Source organism: Typopeltis vanoorti, chromosome 17 (assembly GCF_054136105.1).
Source record: "Typopeltis vanoorti isolate ZY-2024b chromosome 17, IOZ_Tvanoo_1.0, whole genome shotgun sequence".
Taxonomy (NCBI): Eukaryota; Metazoa; Arthropoda; class Arachnida; order Uropygi; family Thelyphonidae; genus Typopeltis; species Typopeltis vanoorti.
Genome location: NC_143565.1, coordinates 6,807,506 through 6,827,334, shown reverse-complemented (window position 1 = coordinate 6,827,334; position 19,829 = coordinate 6,807,506). Strand labels below are relative to the sequence as shown.

General features: G+C 35.4%; 1 protein-coding gene across 1 annotated transcript in view; it reads right to left on the bottom strand.

Annotated features, from left to right (window-relative positions):
- LOC150097115 (uncharacterized) overlaps nucleotides 1-19,829 on the bottom strand; it is a 242,470-nt gene that overhangs the window by 189,924 nt on the left and 32,717 nt on the right. Inside the window, exons 3-4 of the mRNA XM_090407473.1 lie at nucleotides 16,235-16,493; nucleotides 13,957-14,053 (exon numbers count right to left, since the gene is read on the bottom strand). Coding sequence (XP_090263599.1) covers nucleotides 13,957-14,053; nucleotides 16,235-16,493 — 356 coding nt within the window. The remainder of the gene's footprint in view (nucleotides 1-13,956; nucleotides 14,054-16,234; nucleotides 16,494-19,829) is intronic.

The window sequence follows — 19,829 nt, the reverse complement described above, 5'->3', positions numbered from 1 at the left end:
GTACATTTTTCATATCATATATGCATTTAAATTAAATTGCAGTTATCATATCCAATAAATACCTTTTTTATCAAATCAATGCATTCATTTAGTTCAATATTACATGTGTATACATATGCATTATACATACATATTATACATATGTACATCTATTATTTAAAAAAATAATAATTGTACTCTTCTCATAATATATAATTTCATTAACAAAATAAACCAGTCATTATAAACACAAAAATCAAAATTGCCACAATCTAATTAAACAATGTAGTAGATCTGTACATCTTATTCTTCCAACACTTTCATCCCTTAAGTAATGCGCAAATGTAATACTGTATTGTCCTAAGCTTATTTTCACAGCTCACAACACGATTTAACTTAGTAATCAAATGCTTGAAAATTGTACATAACACTGATTCTTTTAATAACTTAACACATATAAAACCAACAGTAATAATTTTAATGAATTAAAGGTACAAATATTTCGTACTGAAAGTAACAGTACATCAGTGTAGAACAAACAGTTAAAGGAATGGAATACAAAGTACAGAACAGTTGGTGGATTACCAATGAAAATTGTTGCTGCATGTTACTTTCAGTACAAAATATTTGTACCTTTAATTCATTAAAGTTATTACTGTTGGTTTTATATGTGTTAAGTTATTAATTTTAATTATGCCACAGGTACCTCTAAAGATTAGACAGATTCTTTTATAATACTGTTATTTAAAAAATACAATTGTCTTGCAACCACTAGTCTTTGCAAGATAATTGTCACATGAGTACATTGTGAAAAGTGGGTCTTTTTATGCTGAGTCTATAATTGAGAGGTTGGTTGATCAACATTTAGTACTTTAGTACCACATAAGGGTAGTGAGTTGGGAAAAGATGAACTTGTTTACATTTGATTTAAAAGACTGTATATTGTATTCCTTGAAGTCACTTCTAACAGTCTTACTCCTGTTGGGAAACACAAAAGGGTAAGACTGTTCCACAATACAGCAGTTGAAGGAGGAATAAAAGAAATCTGTTCTGTGGGTTTCAAATTACACTGTGAAGGGATGTTGAGCGGCAGTTGCACGTGTTCCAACGAGCTTAGTACTAAGTTGGGGGAATTATTGATGCTATTTCAGATGAACATTTCCCATGAAAATATTTGTAGAATACACATAGTACAGAAACCAAATGTCTGTGCGAAAGTGGGGGGGGGGTTGGATGAGTTGGTAACAGATGGGTCATTAATAAGTCTAATTGCTCTCCTCTGTACTGAGTTAAGCATTTTGAGGAAGCTTTTAGGGTTTAGAGGCCCCACCCCATGTGTGAGAGCAGTATTCAATAGCTGAGTAGATTTGTGATTTGTATAAAGTTAACAGCTGTTCAAGGGTGAAGTAATGTCTTGAGCGAAAGAAAAATCTTAGTTTTTTAGAAGCTGAAGATTCAATGGTTTTGATGTATTTATGTCAGGAGAGGCTTGATGTCAGGATAATTCCAAGAAGAGAAATCTCAAATTGTCTGGAAATTTGGGTGTTGTCAAAAATAATACTGAGGGAAAATGGTTCTTTTTTCTTCTTTTTTTTTTTTTTAATGAGAAATAAGACAGAACTGGGATTTATTAGCATTGAAGTTGACGAGGTTATCTGAACCACATTGGAGGATGGCTTGGAGATCAGAATTGAGCGAGGTAGTGGTTGATGTTCTGTAGGTTGAACTGAGTTGTGTAAAGTGACTTAAGTATAAAGAGCTAATAAGCTTCATTTCGGCAATGAAAACATTACTTAAATTAAGGGGATATTAAATCCCACATAGTTTTAAAACCGAATAAGAAACTCAAAGATCGGAATCAGAGAGTTTCTTGCCGAATATAGTAAACTATAAAGTATCGGCAACACTAGCATTAGCCAATGCAAGTGATCCTAGTACGTAGTACAATACCAGGCATTAGGTCTAGCTACTCACTGATGAAGCCTCAAAAAAGGCTGAAACCGGTCTGGGTAGTGACCTCCCTCCATAATGTAATAACAGCATACATTTCCTAGGAAATGTGTTTTTACATTATGGAAAATACCTAAGAATAGTGATCTGAACTTCCCCCACCTTTGCAATGAGTTGCCCGGTATTGTACTACGTACTAGGATCACTTGCATTGGCTAACGCTAGTGTCGCCGATACTTTATAGTTTACTATATTCGGCAAGAAACTCTCTGATTCCGATCTCTGAGTTTCTTATTCGGTTTTAAAACTATGTGGGATTTAATATCCCCTTAATTTAAGTAGTGTAAAGTGAGGTTTATCAAATGAAAGGGAGGAGCGCAATGTGCTGTCATTTGCAAAACTGTGTATTGGGTTGGAGGTTAACATAGGTCATTGATATATAGCAGGAAAAGGATTGGCAAGAGGGCAGAACCTTGTGGAACCCCAGCATTAGTTGAATGGTAGAAAGATAAGGAACTATCCACCACCACACATAATGAGTGTTCAGACAGAAAGCTGGCAATCCAACTACAGAAGTCCTGGAAGAGACCAAATGATGGTAGTTTGCCTAGTAAGCCTTCGTGCAAGACCCAGTCAAAAGCTTTGGCGATATCAAGTGCAACCATTTGAGATTAGCCAAACTTCTCCATGGCATTTGTCCAGAGATGGGCAACATATGTGAGCAGATCTCCTGTTGATCAACAGCAACAGAATCGAACAGAAGTGAGATTTGAGTTTCTGCCAGAAAGAGCAGGTGGGGTTTGGTAGACTGAAGATGGTAGTGGACACTATTAAGGTTGGAGTTTAGGCTACAGATTTTGATGAAATGGATATGCAAAGTTCTGTGAGGCATATATTTGAGTGTAAGAGTCTTGCACGTTTCCTATGCAGTGCCTGCATACCGGTCTCTATGGTGGCTACTAGTGGCAACACTTGATTTTTACACTAGATTAGCTTGTTTGTAGTCTATGATCCAAATGTTTTCTCCATTTTGGGGTTTTTCTTCTAGTTGTTTTCGAAGTTGACAACTTTGTTCCTTCTGAGCAAATGTTAGGTTTGGTTGAGCACATATGTGCAATTGGAGACAAGTGACTTTGAACTCATTCTTGAATGCTGTTATTAATTTAGATATGCTTGTCAGCATGTCACTTTTATGAGGTGTGGAAAGTTCGTTCTTTGATTTATGGGCCCAAGACAATGGCACCTGATGATATTTTTAGAGTCAATGTTACATTCTGCTAATTTGATGATGTCTTCTTTTCATGATTTTCCATCGGAAAGTTCAAAATAATGGAGATGAATTTTTTGTTTTTGGCTTACATCGATACAATTAGGTCACAGAGTTCATTTGCAGGCAAGGATGAACTTGCGTTGTGGCACGGATTGTCAATTAGTTTGAGTTTAGCTTCAAACACTCATATTTTGGAGGAAAAAGTTTCATTGATATCTTTGATGTGCTGCTCGAGGTTTTCGAGTCATTTGCCTAAGTTCAGGAGCTGTTTTACAGAAGGACTGTTGCAGTCAATAAATAGCTAGTGAGCTGATTTATCTATTTTTGCATAGGAAGCATGTAGCCAGTGGCAACAGAACTCGCACAATATAATATACCATTTTCTTTTTTTTTTTTATCATTGACATCAATTTTACAGGTGCGGTACATTGTGGGTTTATTGGCAACCAATGGTGCTGCACTGGTGAGACAAGGAATGTTCATTCGTCGTTAGCTTTTGTTGTCGCCATCGTTGCTTCATATGGTTATGTTATGTCGTCACTTTTCCTGTAATATAATTTACTTTGTTTATGAATTTACCTCTCTACAATAACTACAAGACTTACAAATTTCCCTGACTCTAATATCTGTATCACTTCTTATATGTTCATTCTATAAGGAAAGCAAATTCTATATCTCTAGCCAATTCCTAATTTTACTCACGTGCTTACCCTGACTGTTAAAGGTCATTCCTTGCTAAAAGGAACGAATCCTCTAATTTCTTTCTGGGGTCGTCTCCTCTTCAGATATTGACAAATCTATTTTTTAAAGCTGCGCCAGCCAATATCCTAGAATAGAGGGGACTCTTATTCAGGGAGACTTTTCCATACTTTTGGTGCACATAGGTGAATAAAGTTAGTGCTTAAACTCATAAATTAAACGCTTTACTGTGGCTAAGTAAATCCTGGTTTGCAGTCGTAACCTCTATAACAACACGTTATACTTTTCTTTCAATCCCCCCCCCTCTATGGTTCAGATTAATGAGTGGTAGTTTTGATTCATATCACATGCAAAACTCAAGTATAGAAGAAAAAACATATTTATTGGAATCTAAAGACGTATACACTTAGACCAATCTCACTTTCAATTAGTTCAATGACATGCTAAATCAAACTGTATCAAACTGATTAATACTCTAATGCATGAACAATAAATTCTTCTTTTAAGTTAGAGATTAAACACACATAATATACACATTATACACTTCTAATCAATATTCTACTTACTATGTTAGTCTTGCACATTAAACTAGTCACAATCATCTATAATCATTCCAGACAATTTGTCTTATGGACATTAGCCACTGCTAAATAATCACTTAAAGTTCTTAAATACTGCCCATACTTGATTATTACACTACAATGATCTTTCCCTTTTACTGACTGGGTAATCATACAACAAAATCTGTACTTTACCATTTCTTGGGGCAGGATCTCCAGGTCCGTCTGAACTTTCCTTCTTTGTTTGAATTACCTCTCAATACTTCCATAAGCTTGTGTCCACATGGTGAGTCACTATGGTCATCAGATTAAGCTATGCTCTGCACCTGGCGTTGTTCCCGCATCTATTCTCGATCTGTTTCGGGCCATCCTCGTTTCTACTGCTGATTCATAGGACACGTCTGCGATATTATTCTGTTGGAACATTCAGCGAAGGAGCGAATACAGCATATGCCGACATCTCACGCTTTAGTACCGGCAGAAATTCAGACATCGAAGGGAAAGGCGCACCATCCGATATCGTACTATTGCCAAGAAACACCATCAGGAACTTCCAGTCCACGGAAGAAGTTGAATCTTCATCCAGCACAATAGGTGAAAAAAGCCTTGAGAAAGGGGTGCAAACCCTTTTTTATTCTCCCTTCACTCCCCCCCTCCCCCTTTGGCATCCTGTTACTAGCTGCGATAGCGCCCTCTTACTTTCTGCGATCTTTTCCTGCCCGCTATTCTTTTGTCCACGGGAATTTCGGCACATCGTGTGATCTCGAGCAGCGTCTTCCAGGAAACGAACATGCATTGCTTTCCAAGATTGCCAATGCCTCAGGCCCACCCATGACCTTTGGATTATTGTTTACATCTAGCTCACCCATTCATTGTATACATGATGCATTCATATAATACTAATTTATACACAAAGTTCTTTACATGGTATTACAATTCTACTAAAAGGAGGTAATTTCATTTCTTACAGTTAATACTTTATTTCTTCTGCTTGAGTATAAGTTTTTTCTCTCAGCTGATTTTTCTGACTTGTTAAATCCTGAATGAATTGTTTCCTTTTAAAAGTTCTTCATTCAGGATGTAACAGTTGGCATAGCCGACGCTTGCATGTTGTTGATTTTTAATTGGAAGTATAGCTGATTTAATGCACTGTAAGTACTTACAGGTTGTGCTGAAGTCATCAGCTTCTTTGGACCCCCCTGTTAGGATTTCCATTTAATGATTACTTTGAGTGAAAAACTTACAATAGCGATAAAATGTGGGAGCACAAGTTTAGAGTGGCTTATTCAAGGATGCCGCCTGGCAGACATGAGAGTTCTGACTCCACATCAATTCTTATTTTGTCTTCCCTGTTAAATTATTGTTTATAGATAATATAGATAAGTGAATTTATATAAATTCACCCTTCATTATGAACAATAAACGAAAGCAAACACAAACTGAGTTGTGATGAATTGCGCTGCTGTGGCATACATTTTAAACCCACATTAAAAGAAAGTCTATTTCTGTATAATTATATGTAATGTATATTGAGAATTAACGAATGTATTACTTTATTTTGTCAACATACCTTTTTTTAACATCACCTATAATAATACTGATATAAAGTAGACCGATAACCATGGACAAGTAAACTTTTTTTTATGGCTGATAGATTTAAGTTGTATTTTTAGAGAACTGACATACTCCAGATCATCCTTATGTGATGACCTTGAGAGAGTTCTGAAAGAATTATAACATCCATGATGTGATCAAAAACATTGCTGATTCTTGGGAGACAGTGAAGCAATCAACAATTAAAGAGGTGTGGAACAAACTGCCCTCAATTCTGAGATGATTTTCATGCCTTCACAGAAGACACTGCCGAAGCCAGTGTCTTCTGTGAAGCCAGAAAAGCTGTGGTGCGTAGTGGCAATGCACTGCTATTGGACATCAATGAAAATGATGTCACTGACTTACTAGTCCCATTCACAACAATTAACCAATGAAGACCTTATGGAGATAGAGAAGCAGCTGACAGAAACACAAGAACATGAAGAATCAGAAGATCAAGAGCCAAGAAAGTTTGTGACAAAAGAATTAGCTGAAGCCTTTCTCACTGAAACAGACTTTGCTAAGCTTGAGGAGCAAGATCCTAACATTCAGCAGTTTACAAAGGTTTACCGTGAAGTTAGTGACAACACCAGCTGCTAAAAGGCAATTTATGATGAAAAAGGATAAAGGCTGTGCAAACAACCTTAGATACCTTTTTCAAGAAACTAACTTCAGTGGTAAGTTCCCCTCCTCCACAAACAGAATAAAATTCCAATTCTCCAGCACCAGGTCCATCCTCTCTAGCACCATCTCCATCATCATCATCTTCCAATTAATGTTAGCCTACCTTCTTGCATCAGAAATGCCCTTCCAGTAAACAAGACATTGATACAACCTTTAATATTCTTTTTTGAAATTTCTCCTATCTAAACTTTTTGTATGAGTTTGTTTTTATGTTCTGTTTGTTTGAATTAAAAGAAAGAGAACAATATTTTCTGTAATTCATTTTTACAGTACAGGGATATTATTATTATCATATATGAGCATTATGGCATTGTTATCAGTATTATTACTGCATATGCGCTGTTCATCAATGATCCGAGTTATATAAAAATCCAACTTAGACATTCTCAGGAACGTATCTCATTCGTAACCCAAGGTTACGAATGAGAGAAAACCTCGTTAAGAAAACCTCGCTTAACACGATTAATTAATCCATCAATTAATGTGCATTAAGCAAATACAATAAACAACAGGAATAAATATAATTCATCCATCAGTGAGCGTAAATTTGGAAAAAAAAATAACAGTATAAGCGATATTTAGAGGATAAAATCATCAAAGTTAATAAAAATCAATCACTTAAATTTTTATTTAATTTCTAAACATTTGATTGAACTGCTTTTTTACAAGCAGTTCAATCAAAGAACAATTTACCTGTTCGTTGGCATTCAAATAAAAAAGCGTAGGTGACGCATTCATTTTTTTGAAGACTTGTTTAAAACTTGTTTTTGCCCTGAAGTTAAAAGCTATTGTAAAAAGAATGATATTCCTTTCAAAATTTCGCTTTTATTAGACAATGAGCCAGGCCATCCAACTCTATTGATGAGTTGGATGGCATGGCTCACTGACTGACTTAGATGAAGATGGGCAAAGATCTTGGTTTTACAAGTTTAGATTGTAACAATGTGAACGAATGTATTGATTCTCATTCAAATGATCTGGATGATGAAACCCTTTTGGAGTTGGAACAACAACAACAAGCCTATGAAGAGGACAAAGATGACCCCACTGATGTCATGGTTGAAGAATTTTCCTTTGCTGACCTTTCAACTTTTGTGAGAAAAATCGACGAAGCTTCCAACTTTCTCATAAATGCCGACCCGAATTTGGAAAGAAACATCAAAGTGAGACAAAGTCTCAATAATGTCATCAAATGCTACAGAGATCTAGTACGTGAAGAGACAAGGAAGACAAGGATGGTTCAATGAACACTAAAAGACTACTTTAGTAAAAAGTAAATTACTGTATGCTAAAATCGAAGCAATGTTTGTTTTGTTTTTTACAACTTTTATATCAGCTTAAAAGGATTTTATATGTAATTTAGTTAATAAAAATAATAATTTTTTTTTCATTTTTAAACATTTTTATTATCCTAAATTTTTTAATAAACAAATTAAATTGAAAACCTTTATAAATAGACCTCGAACAACACAGTTTTGCATATCGCGGATGGTTCTTGGAACCAATTAACCGCGCTATACAAGGTATTCCTGTATATATATATATATATTTATTTATTTATATGGATTGGTAAGATAACTGAAACCATCAGATCTGTTCAAGGCTGATGTAATAAGGTTTTGCAACTTTCCTCATAAAACAGTTCCATAAAGAATCTGCTTTTGTATAGTTCTGTTTTTTTCTTTAAACTGTGCTTAATAAAGATGCATGTTCAGCCAGACCAGAAACTCAGGTTAATGATACTGGATATAAGATTTATGCTCTTCATGAAAATACAGCAGCAGTAGATCTAGCAGACTCATTGAAGTAATACAAAGTGCAAAAGCGAGGATTCTGGTAAACAGTTGGAAAGCTAAGTGGAGGAAGAGTGAAAATTTCCTTGACAGAATGAAAGGACACAACAATGTTGAGAGGCCTTGGGACTTCCACAGTACATTCTGATATTCCTTTAACAAAGGGAAGAAGAATATGGAATACAAGAGGTTTCTTCTTATCACAAGAAAGCAGAGAGGGAGCCTAAAATCACTGAGAGGCTTTGATAATAAAGAATTCAATGAAAGCATTTCTTAAAAAAAGATGATTTGATGTATTTTTACTCTTCAAGTAATAAGTCCTATGCAGAACATAAAACATGAGCATTTTTTTATTAGAATATTGATGATAATGTGACATTGCATGGATATAACAGTTTGCATAGTTTTTTTCCAGAAACAGAGAGAACATCTTGTTCATGAAGAACTAATAAATCCAGAAAAGCTAACTGGACTGATTGTTTATTCTTCTTTTAAAGTGAATTGATAGACATAAGATGAACCACATTTATGAAGGTATGAACCACATATGAAGGCATAAGAGGACTTCCCACTGATATACCTAAAATCTGATGATATAATTTATCTTGAATAATAAAATAGCCAGAATGAATAAAAAGCTTAATGATGTCAGAATAAGAATCAATGATATCTATTAAAAGAATAGTGGTGAAAAGAAACTATATCTAAGCAAATCATAATATCTGAAAGCCTAAATGAAGATCATAATTACTGTTTTAAAGTCCAAAGAGTTCGTAATATGAAAGGCAGATTTACACGTGGGAAGGTACAGTAGGGGGTGCTTAAGGGTCAAAGCTGTATAACTGAGAGGAGACCTCCACATAGCCTTTAAAGGAATGCGGAGAACCGACCAGGGCTTCTGACCTAATGTCCAATCCTCACCTTCTCGTGGTGCACCCTGTTGGGTATCTACTTTGATACTGAACGAACGAGGATGGGCTGGCAATTTGGGATTTAGCCGACCAAATTGTATTCTTATTGGTTAAACCAAAATAAAAAATGATGGTACAACATGACAAAATTTCATGCCGGCTGGGGCGTCGCCCGGTTAAACAAGGCCCCCGTTGTTTTCGCCAGGGAACCAGGGCGAACAGCGAAAAGTCAGCTACTGGAACAAATCTGAAAACAAACCCCAACTCAACATCACCAGAGTTAAAGATCGGTACTATCAACGTAAGAAGCCTGAATGGCAAAGAAATGGAGCTAGCTGAGGAATTAGATAAGTACCAGATCGACATAATAGGGGTGACTGAAACAAAAAAGACCAAAACTGGTGAGATCTTTCTGAGCAATAAATACAAAATGTTATATTCAGGCAATGACAATCAAGGAAAAGAAGGAGTAGCCATAGTATTCAACACAAAATACGAGGCTAATCTTCTTGAATGGCAGTCAGTCTCAAGTAGAGTAATGTGGGCAAATATGAGAATGGGGAACTGGACAATGAGACTTATTTGTGCCTATGGTCCCACAGAAGGTTCTACTAAGGTAGAAGTGGAGGAATTTTTTGAGGCTTTAGAAAAAGCAACTGACACAATGAAAAAGGAAAAGTTGGTCCTTGTTGGGGATCTAAATAGTAGAGTAGGAAATGATTGTGAGACATACAAAAATATTTTGGGAAAATTTGGAGAAAAGAGCAAAGCTAATAATAATGGCAAATATCTGTTGGATTTCTGCTCAGGACATGGACTGGTTATTACTAACACCATGTTCCAACATAAAAATGTGCACAAATTCACATGGAGAGAAGAGGCAAGGAATAAGAAAAGTCTCATTGACTATGTTATTGTTGATAGTGATGTTTTCTCCCTGGTGCAGGACACCAGAGTGTACAGAGGATTTGAAATTGGAAGTGATCACTATTTAGTCTTGAGCAGGATAAAATTGAATTTCATATTGAAAAGAATAACATGTAAGAAAGTTTTAAAGCGAATAAAAGTTGAGCAGCTCTCAGATGTGAACTGTAGACTAAAATACAGAAATATTATTGAAAAGAAAATGAAAGAGTTTGAGAACAGGAATCAAACCTTGGAGATTCAGTGGCAAACTCTGAAGGAAACATTGATTGATTCTGCCAGAGAGGCATGTGGTGAGGTTGTGTGCAAGGATAAAAAAATCAGAACTCCCTGGTGGACACAGGAAGTTAAAGAGGCAGTGAAGGAAAAGAAGACAGCATATCAAAAGTTCCTGGCAAATAAGTCAGCTTTTACTCTTACAGAATACAGAGACAAATGTAAGAAAGCTAAACAGTGTGTAAAACTAGCTAAACAAAAGTCATGGGAGGACTTTGGCAAGAATATAGAAAATAAATATCAAGAAGGTGGCAAAATATTCTGGAGGTTGTTGAAGAAGCTTAGGAATGGAGGAAAGAGTGCTGTAAAAGGAATTAGAGATGATAAAGGTGAAATGAAAACAGGAGAAAAAGATATCCTTGAAGTATGGAGTAATTACTTTGAAAAACTGCTAAATGAAACAAGCAGTGATGACAGCATAGTGATAAAAAACACTGACCAGGCATGCAGTCAGGAATACATATCCATACTTGAAGTAGAAAAAGCCATCAAAGGCTTGAAATGTGGAAAGGCAGCAGGAGTAGATGATATTCGACCAGAAATGCTGAAGTATGGTGGTATAAGAGTCTTACAGTGGCTGCACTGCATAGTTCAGAAAGCCTGGACAGAGGGACGAATTCCCGATGATTGGAGTAGAGCACTCATAGTACCCATATATAAAAAGGGAAATAAAACCGAATGTGAGAATTACAGAGGTATTTCCCTACTGAGTGTTCCTGGCAAGATCTATGCAAGTATACTTGAGAAACGGTTGAGAAGAATTGTGGAAGAAAAGCTTGGTGAAGAACAAGCTGGATTCAGGCCAAATAGAGGCTGTCAGGATCAGATCTTCACTTTACGACAAATAGTCGAGAAAGCATGGGAATATAACAAAGATCTGTATTTAAGTTTTGTCGATTTGGAAAAGGCATATGACAAGGTGCCAAGAGATAAGCTATTCAATACGCTGCAGTTATATGGTGTCAATGGGGCATTATATCAAGCAATACTTAGTCTTTATTTGAGTTGTGAGTCAGCAGTTAGAATTGAAGGAAGTACAGGAAGATGGTTTAATGTTAAATCTGGTGTGAGACAAGGATGTTCATTATCCCCTCTGTTATTCATTATCTATATGGATCACATTATGAAGGAAAGTGGTATTAAACCTGATATCAAAATTGGAGATGTTAATGTCAGCTCTTTGCTTTATGCGGATGATGTTATACTTCTAAATAAATCCGCTACTAGTCTGCAAGATTCTCTGACTAAATTGAATAGCTGTTGTAATAGATATGGTATGAAGGTCAGCAATAAAAAGACAAAGACAATGAAAATAGGCAGAATCATTGAAAATGTCAACTGTGTTGTGAATGGAGAACCTGTGGAACAAGTAAAACATTTCAGCTACTTAGGCACAATTTTTACTGAAGATGGTAAACTAAATATAGAAATAGACAACAGAATCAGCAAAGCTGGTATCGTGGGAAGTCAATTGAATAAATTCATATGGAATAAGAAAGAAATTAGTCGGAACACTAAATTAGCTGTATACAAGACTGTGTTCAAACCAATTTTAACTTATGGATCTGAGAGCTGGGTCAGAAGTAAAACACTTGACCAAAGACTAGAGACCGCAGATATGAGAGTCCTGAGAAAGATTAGAGGCGTGAACAGATGGCATCAATGGCAATATCATATTAAAAATGAGGATATTAGGAAAGAACTTGACATTGTCAGCATCCAGGAATGTGTTAGCAGAGCTAATCTCAGATGGTATGGTCACTTAAATAGAATGGGAGAGGAAAGATTAGCAAAACAAGTGTTCTCTGCCAGGTTGGCAGGAAAACGACCCAGAGGAAGACCAAGATATAGGTGGATTGATACGGTACAAAGTGCCTTAGACGATAGAAATATAAGATCTGATAATGTTGGAGTCTTGACAAGTAACAGACTGATTTGGAGGAAAATTGTAGATAGGAAGTTAGTAATGATGTAATTTTTTCATGTAGTACTGTCATATCCTGTACACCCCTTGAGGGTACATGGCAGGAATTTGATGATGATGATGATGATGAAGGTACAGTAGATAGTAATGGTGAAAAGCTTTTTTTTTTTTTATGTAGTTCCCATCCACAAAAGGTTATCTCAAACCTTTGGTTCTTTTTTTTTTTTTTTTTTTTTGTTTTAGTTTTTATCAATTTTATACATATATATATTTTTTTTATATTAATAAATTTGTAATATATTTATAAAATAAATAAAAATACACATAGTCCAGAGACCCTGCTCTAGAGGCTACACATGAATTTTTTCAAGCCATTTCAGGCCTCTAATAAGTGAGACTGTGGTCTCACACAGAGCAATGACCTTCATCTCCCACCTAAAGACAATTGCAAACATTCATGCACCCTGCAGATTCAAACCTGTGACCTGTTGGTTGGAAAGCAGTTATACTAACTACATGGCCAACCAGGGCAGCGGAAAAAAACTATATTTTTTTTTTTCAATTCACACAAAAACACAAGGAAATAGTGAATAACACGTATTTATTCAAAGACCATATATTTCAGTCTGAAAATTACAAGCCATCATCAGCAGCAACATTAGTTAATTACAAAGTAGAATGCAAACAATGGATTTATTTGAAACAGTGAGAACCATGTGATGTTATACATAAAACAACACAAAAGTTTAACTGAAGAAATGCTGTATTATTAGTTATTAATGAACCATATTGTTAATTTTAAAAAAATTTAATAATGTGTGATTAGAATAAGACTCTCCCATATCTCCGTGAGAAGGAGTCATTCCAATCCAAGTTCAGATGGTGAAATAATGTTTCAGTGCTTTCTTTAAATAAACATTCAAATTTATAGTAACAAAGATGGAGTACACATGTTTTATACCATAGGATATTGTGGTTAGTATCTATTCCATGCTGTGCAAGGCTAGATTTCTCAAATTTCCTGCTGATGATGTTAGAGGTGTTCTTGTATTTGTATAATAGTCACTTCATTAAAATCTGTATTTCTGATATAAGCTGCTCTACATATCTTTCAATCAGAAGATAAATTCTTAATTAGAATTACCGATGTTTTGAACAACTTAAAAAGCTTGTCCATAAAAATGAACCTGAATTTAAAGGCAAGCAATCATCACTTAAGAAAAGCTTAAACTTTAATTTAAGTAATAATGTGAAAAATTAATCTAAAGAATAAATCTTTTGTTTCAAAGTTCACTATTAGTAATTTTTGTAATAATAATTCTGTGAATAGATCTAGACAACAAAACTTCTAGAAAATATGCAGAGTATTTATCAAAAATTACAATGTTATTACCAGGAAAATTTCCTTCCTCAAATGTAGTTACTGGATTTGGGATATCTCTTCCTCTTACTAAAATTTCATTAACATTTCTGTAAGCATATACATCATCCTACAAAACAAATAGAGTAAATATCAAAAAACTTATTTACTCTTAAGTTATTGAAGTATATCAATTTTAAAAATAATATGCAAAAATACATGGAAATAAAAATTAAGCAGGCAGACAGAAATAATAAAACAAATGACTATAAATGACATAGATTTCATTTATAGACAATGACATAGACTATAAATTTCCCTAGAAAAGTTACCCAAAAACTGGAAATTAAAATGGGGGCATTGTGATGAATCAAAAGAGCCAGATGAAACAACAAAAATTTCAAACTTCAAAAATTGCTTCCCCCCCCCCCACTGAAAAATGACAAACCAATACACATTTGCATACAGCAATTTACTTTAATTATTCTATATTTCATAATGTACTGAGTACTTAAATATTTTGTAACTATTTCTTCATATATCTTTCTCTTCACCGTATGAAGAAAATCAAGTGTATGAAGAGGAGGTATTATAACTGCACAAACTGAATAAGAATTCAACACTGGGCTAATGGGATATCAACACGTATGCTAAAAGAGGGCTCAGCTGAACTGGCTATTCCCTTGACCAAGCTATATAATTTGAGTCTCAGAACAGAGAAGATTCAACAGGAGTGGAAAGAATGTATAGTAATCCCATTGCACAAGGGTGCTGCAAAAATCGACATATCCAACTATCCACCAATCAGTATTTCAGGAGTGATGGTGAAGATTTTGGAAAATATGGTTAGGGCTCACATTCCAAAATGAGTTGACAGAGAATCTCTACTTTGCAATGAACAGCATGGGTTTACTCAAGGAAGGTGATGTTTTAGCAACTTGAACATATTCTATAATAATATTACCACTGAGTTAGACAAGAGAAATGGATACACCATGATCTCTTTGGATTTTGCTAAGACTTCTGACAGAATACATCATGGATGACTGTTGCATAAATTGGAGAATATGGGATTGGAATATAAACGATTGGCATGGATAAGAGGATGGTGGCTGAATGACACATATCAAAAAGTGGCATATGGGGGATGTGAGTCTGCAAGATTTAAGGTAACCAGTGGTGTACCACAAAGTTCAGTGCTTGGTCCACTGTTATTCAATCTGTACATTAATGACATTGGGAAGGATTGGACATGCAACATACAGCTATTTGCTGATGATGCAAAGAGAGATAAAGTAATCAGGAGAGCTGCTAATATGCAGTACTTGCAGAATGATTTGAATAGGTTGGAATTGTGAGCATGTGAAAATGGCTGTCATTTCAATGTTAATAAATGTAAGGTCATGGTGTGATTAGATATCCAATGTCGTATTATATTACTTGGTGGGATTATGCTTGAAGAAACTGATGAGACTAGAGATCATGGAGTTTTAGTAGACAGGAAGTTGAAGTTCAAGGGTCATATAGTAAAAATGTAAATACAACTCAGAGAATAACAGCAATGCTGAAACAAAACTTGACATGTAAAGATAAGGAGGTCATTTTGCCTCTTTACAAAGCCTTGATAAGATCTCACTTGACATTGCATGCAAGTCTGATCTCCTGGCTACCGTGGTGATTCTAATACAGTAGAGAGAGTGGAAGGAGTATCAAAAATGATATCAGGATTGCAGAATTCTGATTATGAAGATAGACTGATCATTTGTAGGCTGCAGTCACTAGCAAAGAGGACAAAGAGGGGTGATATGATTGAGACATACAAATTTCTTAAAGGGCTATAGAATTACAGTAGATGGAATTTTTCATTTTATGGAGAGTGGGGAAAGGATGCAAGGATATACGTGGAAGTTGAGAATGAATGTTCTCAAGAAGGGGGATGAGGGCTAGATTTTTCTGTCACAGAGTAATAAGTGATTGGAATGAATTGCCGTTGGATGTTGTGTGCAAGTGGCATGAATGAATTCAAGCACAGGTATGACACTGGTCTAAATAGTATGGCCACCCTCGATGAGTCCCTGTCTCCCTGGAGGTTCTCTCTTAATAATAATAATAATATAAAGCATAGTGAGGTAAATGAAATATACTGACATGCAAAATTATGTGCAATTCAAATATTATATTAAAATTTAATTATTAGAGTTTAGATTTGTTTATATGTTGTTTATATATATTATAAGTTGCAGAATAAGCAACTCCAAAATAAATTGATGATACTTGAAAAAAAATAATAAATAATAATAAAATTGCTTACTGAAGATTTTGAAGCCACATTGGGATGTTCATTATACACATTTTTTTCAAATGGCATAACTGCTATTTTATCCCAATCTGGTGGCTGTAAATCAGAACTATCAAACCTTTGTGAATGACTATATCTGCTTCTGGGAGTAAATGTATTATAATCAATATCATCTTTGTCATACAAGCCCATTCTTCTAAAGTTCTTTTGGTTAGATCTAAACCCTTCTGATCCTTCATATCTTCTGAAATTTACATCCCCATCATCATACCTACAAGAAAATATCTTTCAATAGTTTTATGACAAATTACTGTTTTACATAGAGTTTAAGATACTGACTGATCTATTTTTTCTTCAAAATGATATTCTATTTATATATATAATGTTTAAGTATTTTGCATGAAAAATGCATCACTATTAATGAAACATGTATATGAACAAAAATGCTAATGCTTTATAGTTGGCAGAGAATTAATGCATGAAGAGTAACAGCGATACCGCTGGACTTTGCAAAAACCTTTGACAGGATACCACATGGAATTCTAATCAGTAAACTGCAGCACATGGGGATGGATATAAGGTTGGTGAGGTGGATAAGAGGGTGGTTGATGAAGGGATATTAGAGAGTAGTTTATTCAGGAGTAGAGTCCAGAAGAAGGCCTGCGACTAGTGGCATAGTTATGCAGGGTTATGTTTTTCGACCACTACTGTTTAATTTATACATTAACGATAAAGGAAAGGATCTGAGGCAGGGGCACGCCAGTGGTGTCCGGCACCTGTGTGCAAACTTTAGTTGGTACCCCTATTCCTCCACCCTCCAATAAAAAAAGCACTTAAAAAAATTTTTTTTTTACGTATTTCCTCCTCTTTGGCGTCTTTACTGTCCTGGTGCCTGTGTGTCGCAGACATCGCACATATGGCCGGCATGCCCCTAATCTGAGGGGAACTGTTCAGTAGTTTGCCGATGATGCAAAGTTGGACAGAGCAATTAATACAGATGATGTTAAGAGAGCAAAGCATAAATGCACATTTGGTGAGCCCAGCATAAAAGCACAATTTTATGCTAGGTTCACCAAAATGCATATGGAAAGCTTTCTAAACAAAATCTTTTTTAACTTGAAGAAAATACAGATGCAGCATCAATCATGTTATAGAACTGAACTATTGACCTCTTGGATATAACATTAAAAATTTTTAAAAAAATGGATAGGGAGTCATGGATGAGTACATTTTTTGCATAGTGATGAGTGCCTTGCACAATTTCTCAAGCCTTAATAGCGTGTATCTTGCCAATGAGCACAGTGTCTCAGTGATATTTATTTTCTATTTTCTTATCACTTTGATATCTAAATATCAAAGTGATATTTAGTTTCTATGTTTAAAGCCTTTCCATGACTTTTGTTTAGCTAGTTTTACACAGTGTTTGGCTTTCTTTCTTTCATTTGTCTCAGTATTCTTTAAGAGCAGAAGCTGACTTATTAGCCAGGAATTTTCAATTGCTTTCTTCTTTTCCTTAACTGCCTCTTTCTGAATCAATCAGTGTTTTCTTCAAGGCTTGCCATTGAATCTCCAAGATTTGGTTCTTGTTCTTAAACTGTTTCATTTTTCTTGAATAATGTTTGTGTATTTTAGTCTATAGTTCACATCTGAGACCTGTTCAACTTTTATTCACTTTAAAACTTTATTACAAGTTTTTCTTTTTAATATGAAATTCAATTTTATCCTGCTCAAGACTAAATGTAAAAACAAAACATAATTGAAATCTAATGCAACATGAGAGTGCAAAAGAAAAGTAAAACATCCTTTCTTTTAGGCTTGCACGGTGATCCGAATGCATTTTTGGAAATTATGGAGACAACTACTGTGTTTGAATAAAAACTTTAGTTTAATATTACTAAAATTTACAATTCGACATTTCAACTTTTATGTCAAGGTCATCTTCTGGAGCATACAAATATACACAAGAAACAAGCTATACTACAATCAGACTGGTATGAAATACCAGTATGAAAAAAGGTTTTTTTCCATGTATGAAAAAAGGTTTTCATACATGGAAACCTTTGAGCAAAGGGTTCTTGATTCCGCCACGCTTCGACCGACAATCTGGCTCAGATACGTTGGCGACGTGTTCGCGATCTGGCCGCACGGGTGACAAACGCTAAACACATTCCTCAGCCACCTAAACAAACAACACGAACGCATACAATTTACCATTGAAATCAAAAAGCAAAATTCGCTCCTGTTCCTAGACACACTAGTTACACGTCTTCCTTCAGGCAGTCTATCCTTCACGGTCTACCGAAAACCGACACACACGGGCCAATACATACATGCGAATTCATACCACCACCCAGCACAAAAATATGGAGTCATTAACACCCTTAAAAACAGAGCCACAACTATTTGCTCTAACCAGCAAGCCCTGAAACAAGAAATCATTAGTGACACATTCATAAATAATGGCTATAACAAAAATACTGTCAATAAAATACTCTATAAAACCAAAACGAATCTAGATTACAGTAAAACCATAGCCATCCCATACATTAAAGGGTTATCAGAAAAAATCAACAGAATCCTACAACATTACAACCTTTAAACCACCCACTAAACTTAAAACCATATTCAGCTCCTCTAAGGATCCTCTCCTCCCATCAGCACATCCTGGAGTCTACTGCATCCGCTGCACCTGTAACTTACCGTACATTGGTGAAACAGGACGGACAATCCCTATACACAAGAAAGAACACATTAGACACATTAAATATAACCATTATTGTGAAGCAGGCCTCTCACACCATGCACTTAACACCTTACACCAAATCAACTGGAAAAGCACCTGCTCCTTACACCGCACAAAAACATGGTACGAAAGAAAATTTAAAGAATCCTGCGAAATCCTGATAAACCACCCAAATATCAACAATAAAGATGGTATGAAAATTCCAAGAATCTGGATGGCACACATTCAGCCAACCTAATATGAAAGATTCAACATAAGTCAGGACTCTAGCCAATTCGCTAGTATTAGAAACCATTCCACTCCAACTGGCTGGAATGACGTTAATATGTATATAGTAGACAACACAAATAATAGGACTCTAGCGTTATGTATAATTTTTTTTTTTTTTCTCACCAGAGGTCAGGCCAACAATTGTGGTAGCGGTTGGTCAGTGTCTTTAACGAACCAGTCTGATTGTAGTATAGCTTGTTTCTTGTGTATATTTGTACGCTCCAGAAGATGACCTTGACATAAAGGTCGAAACGTCGAATTGTAAATTTTAGTAATATTAAACTAAAGTTTTTATTCAAACACGATAGTTGTCTCCATAATTTCCAAAAATGCAAAAGTAAAACATATTTACTGGTATCAAGTGTAACAGGTACAACTATTTCTAGGAAGGATAGAGAGGATTGGAGAGGAGGGGGCGTGCTGCTAATGATATTGGATTATTTGAATCCAGTTAGAGTTGAAACCTATGATTGTAGTACTACTACCAACAGTATTTCATATGGCAGTGAGTTTGAAGCCACCTGGTGTGAGATGGAATTTAACAAGATCAATTACATAGTGGGGTGTCGTTACAGACCTGGTGGATCGGTTGCT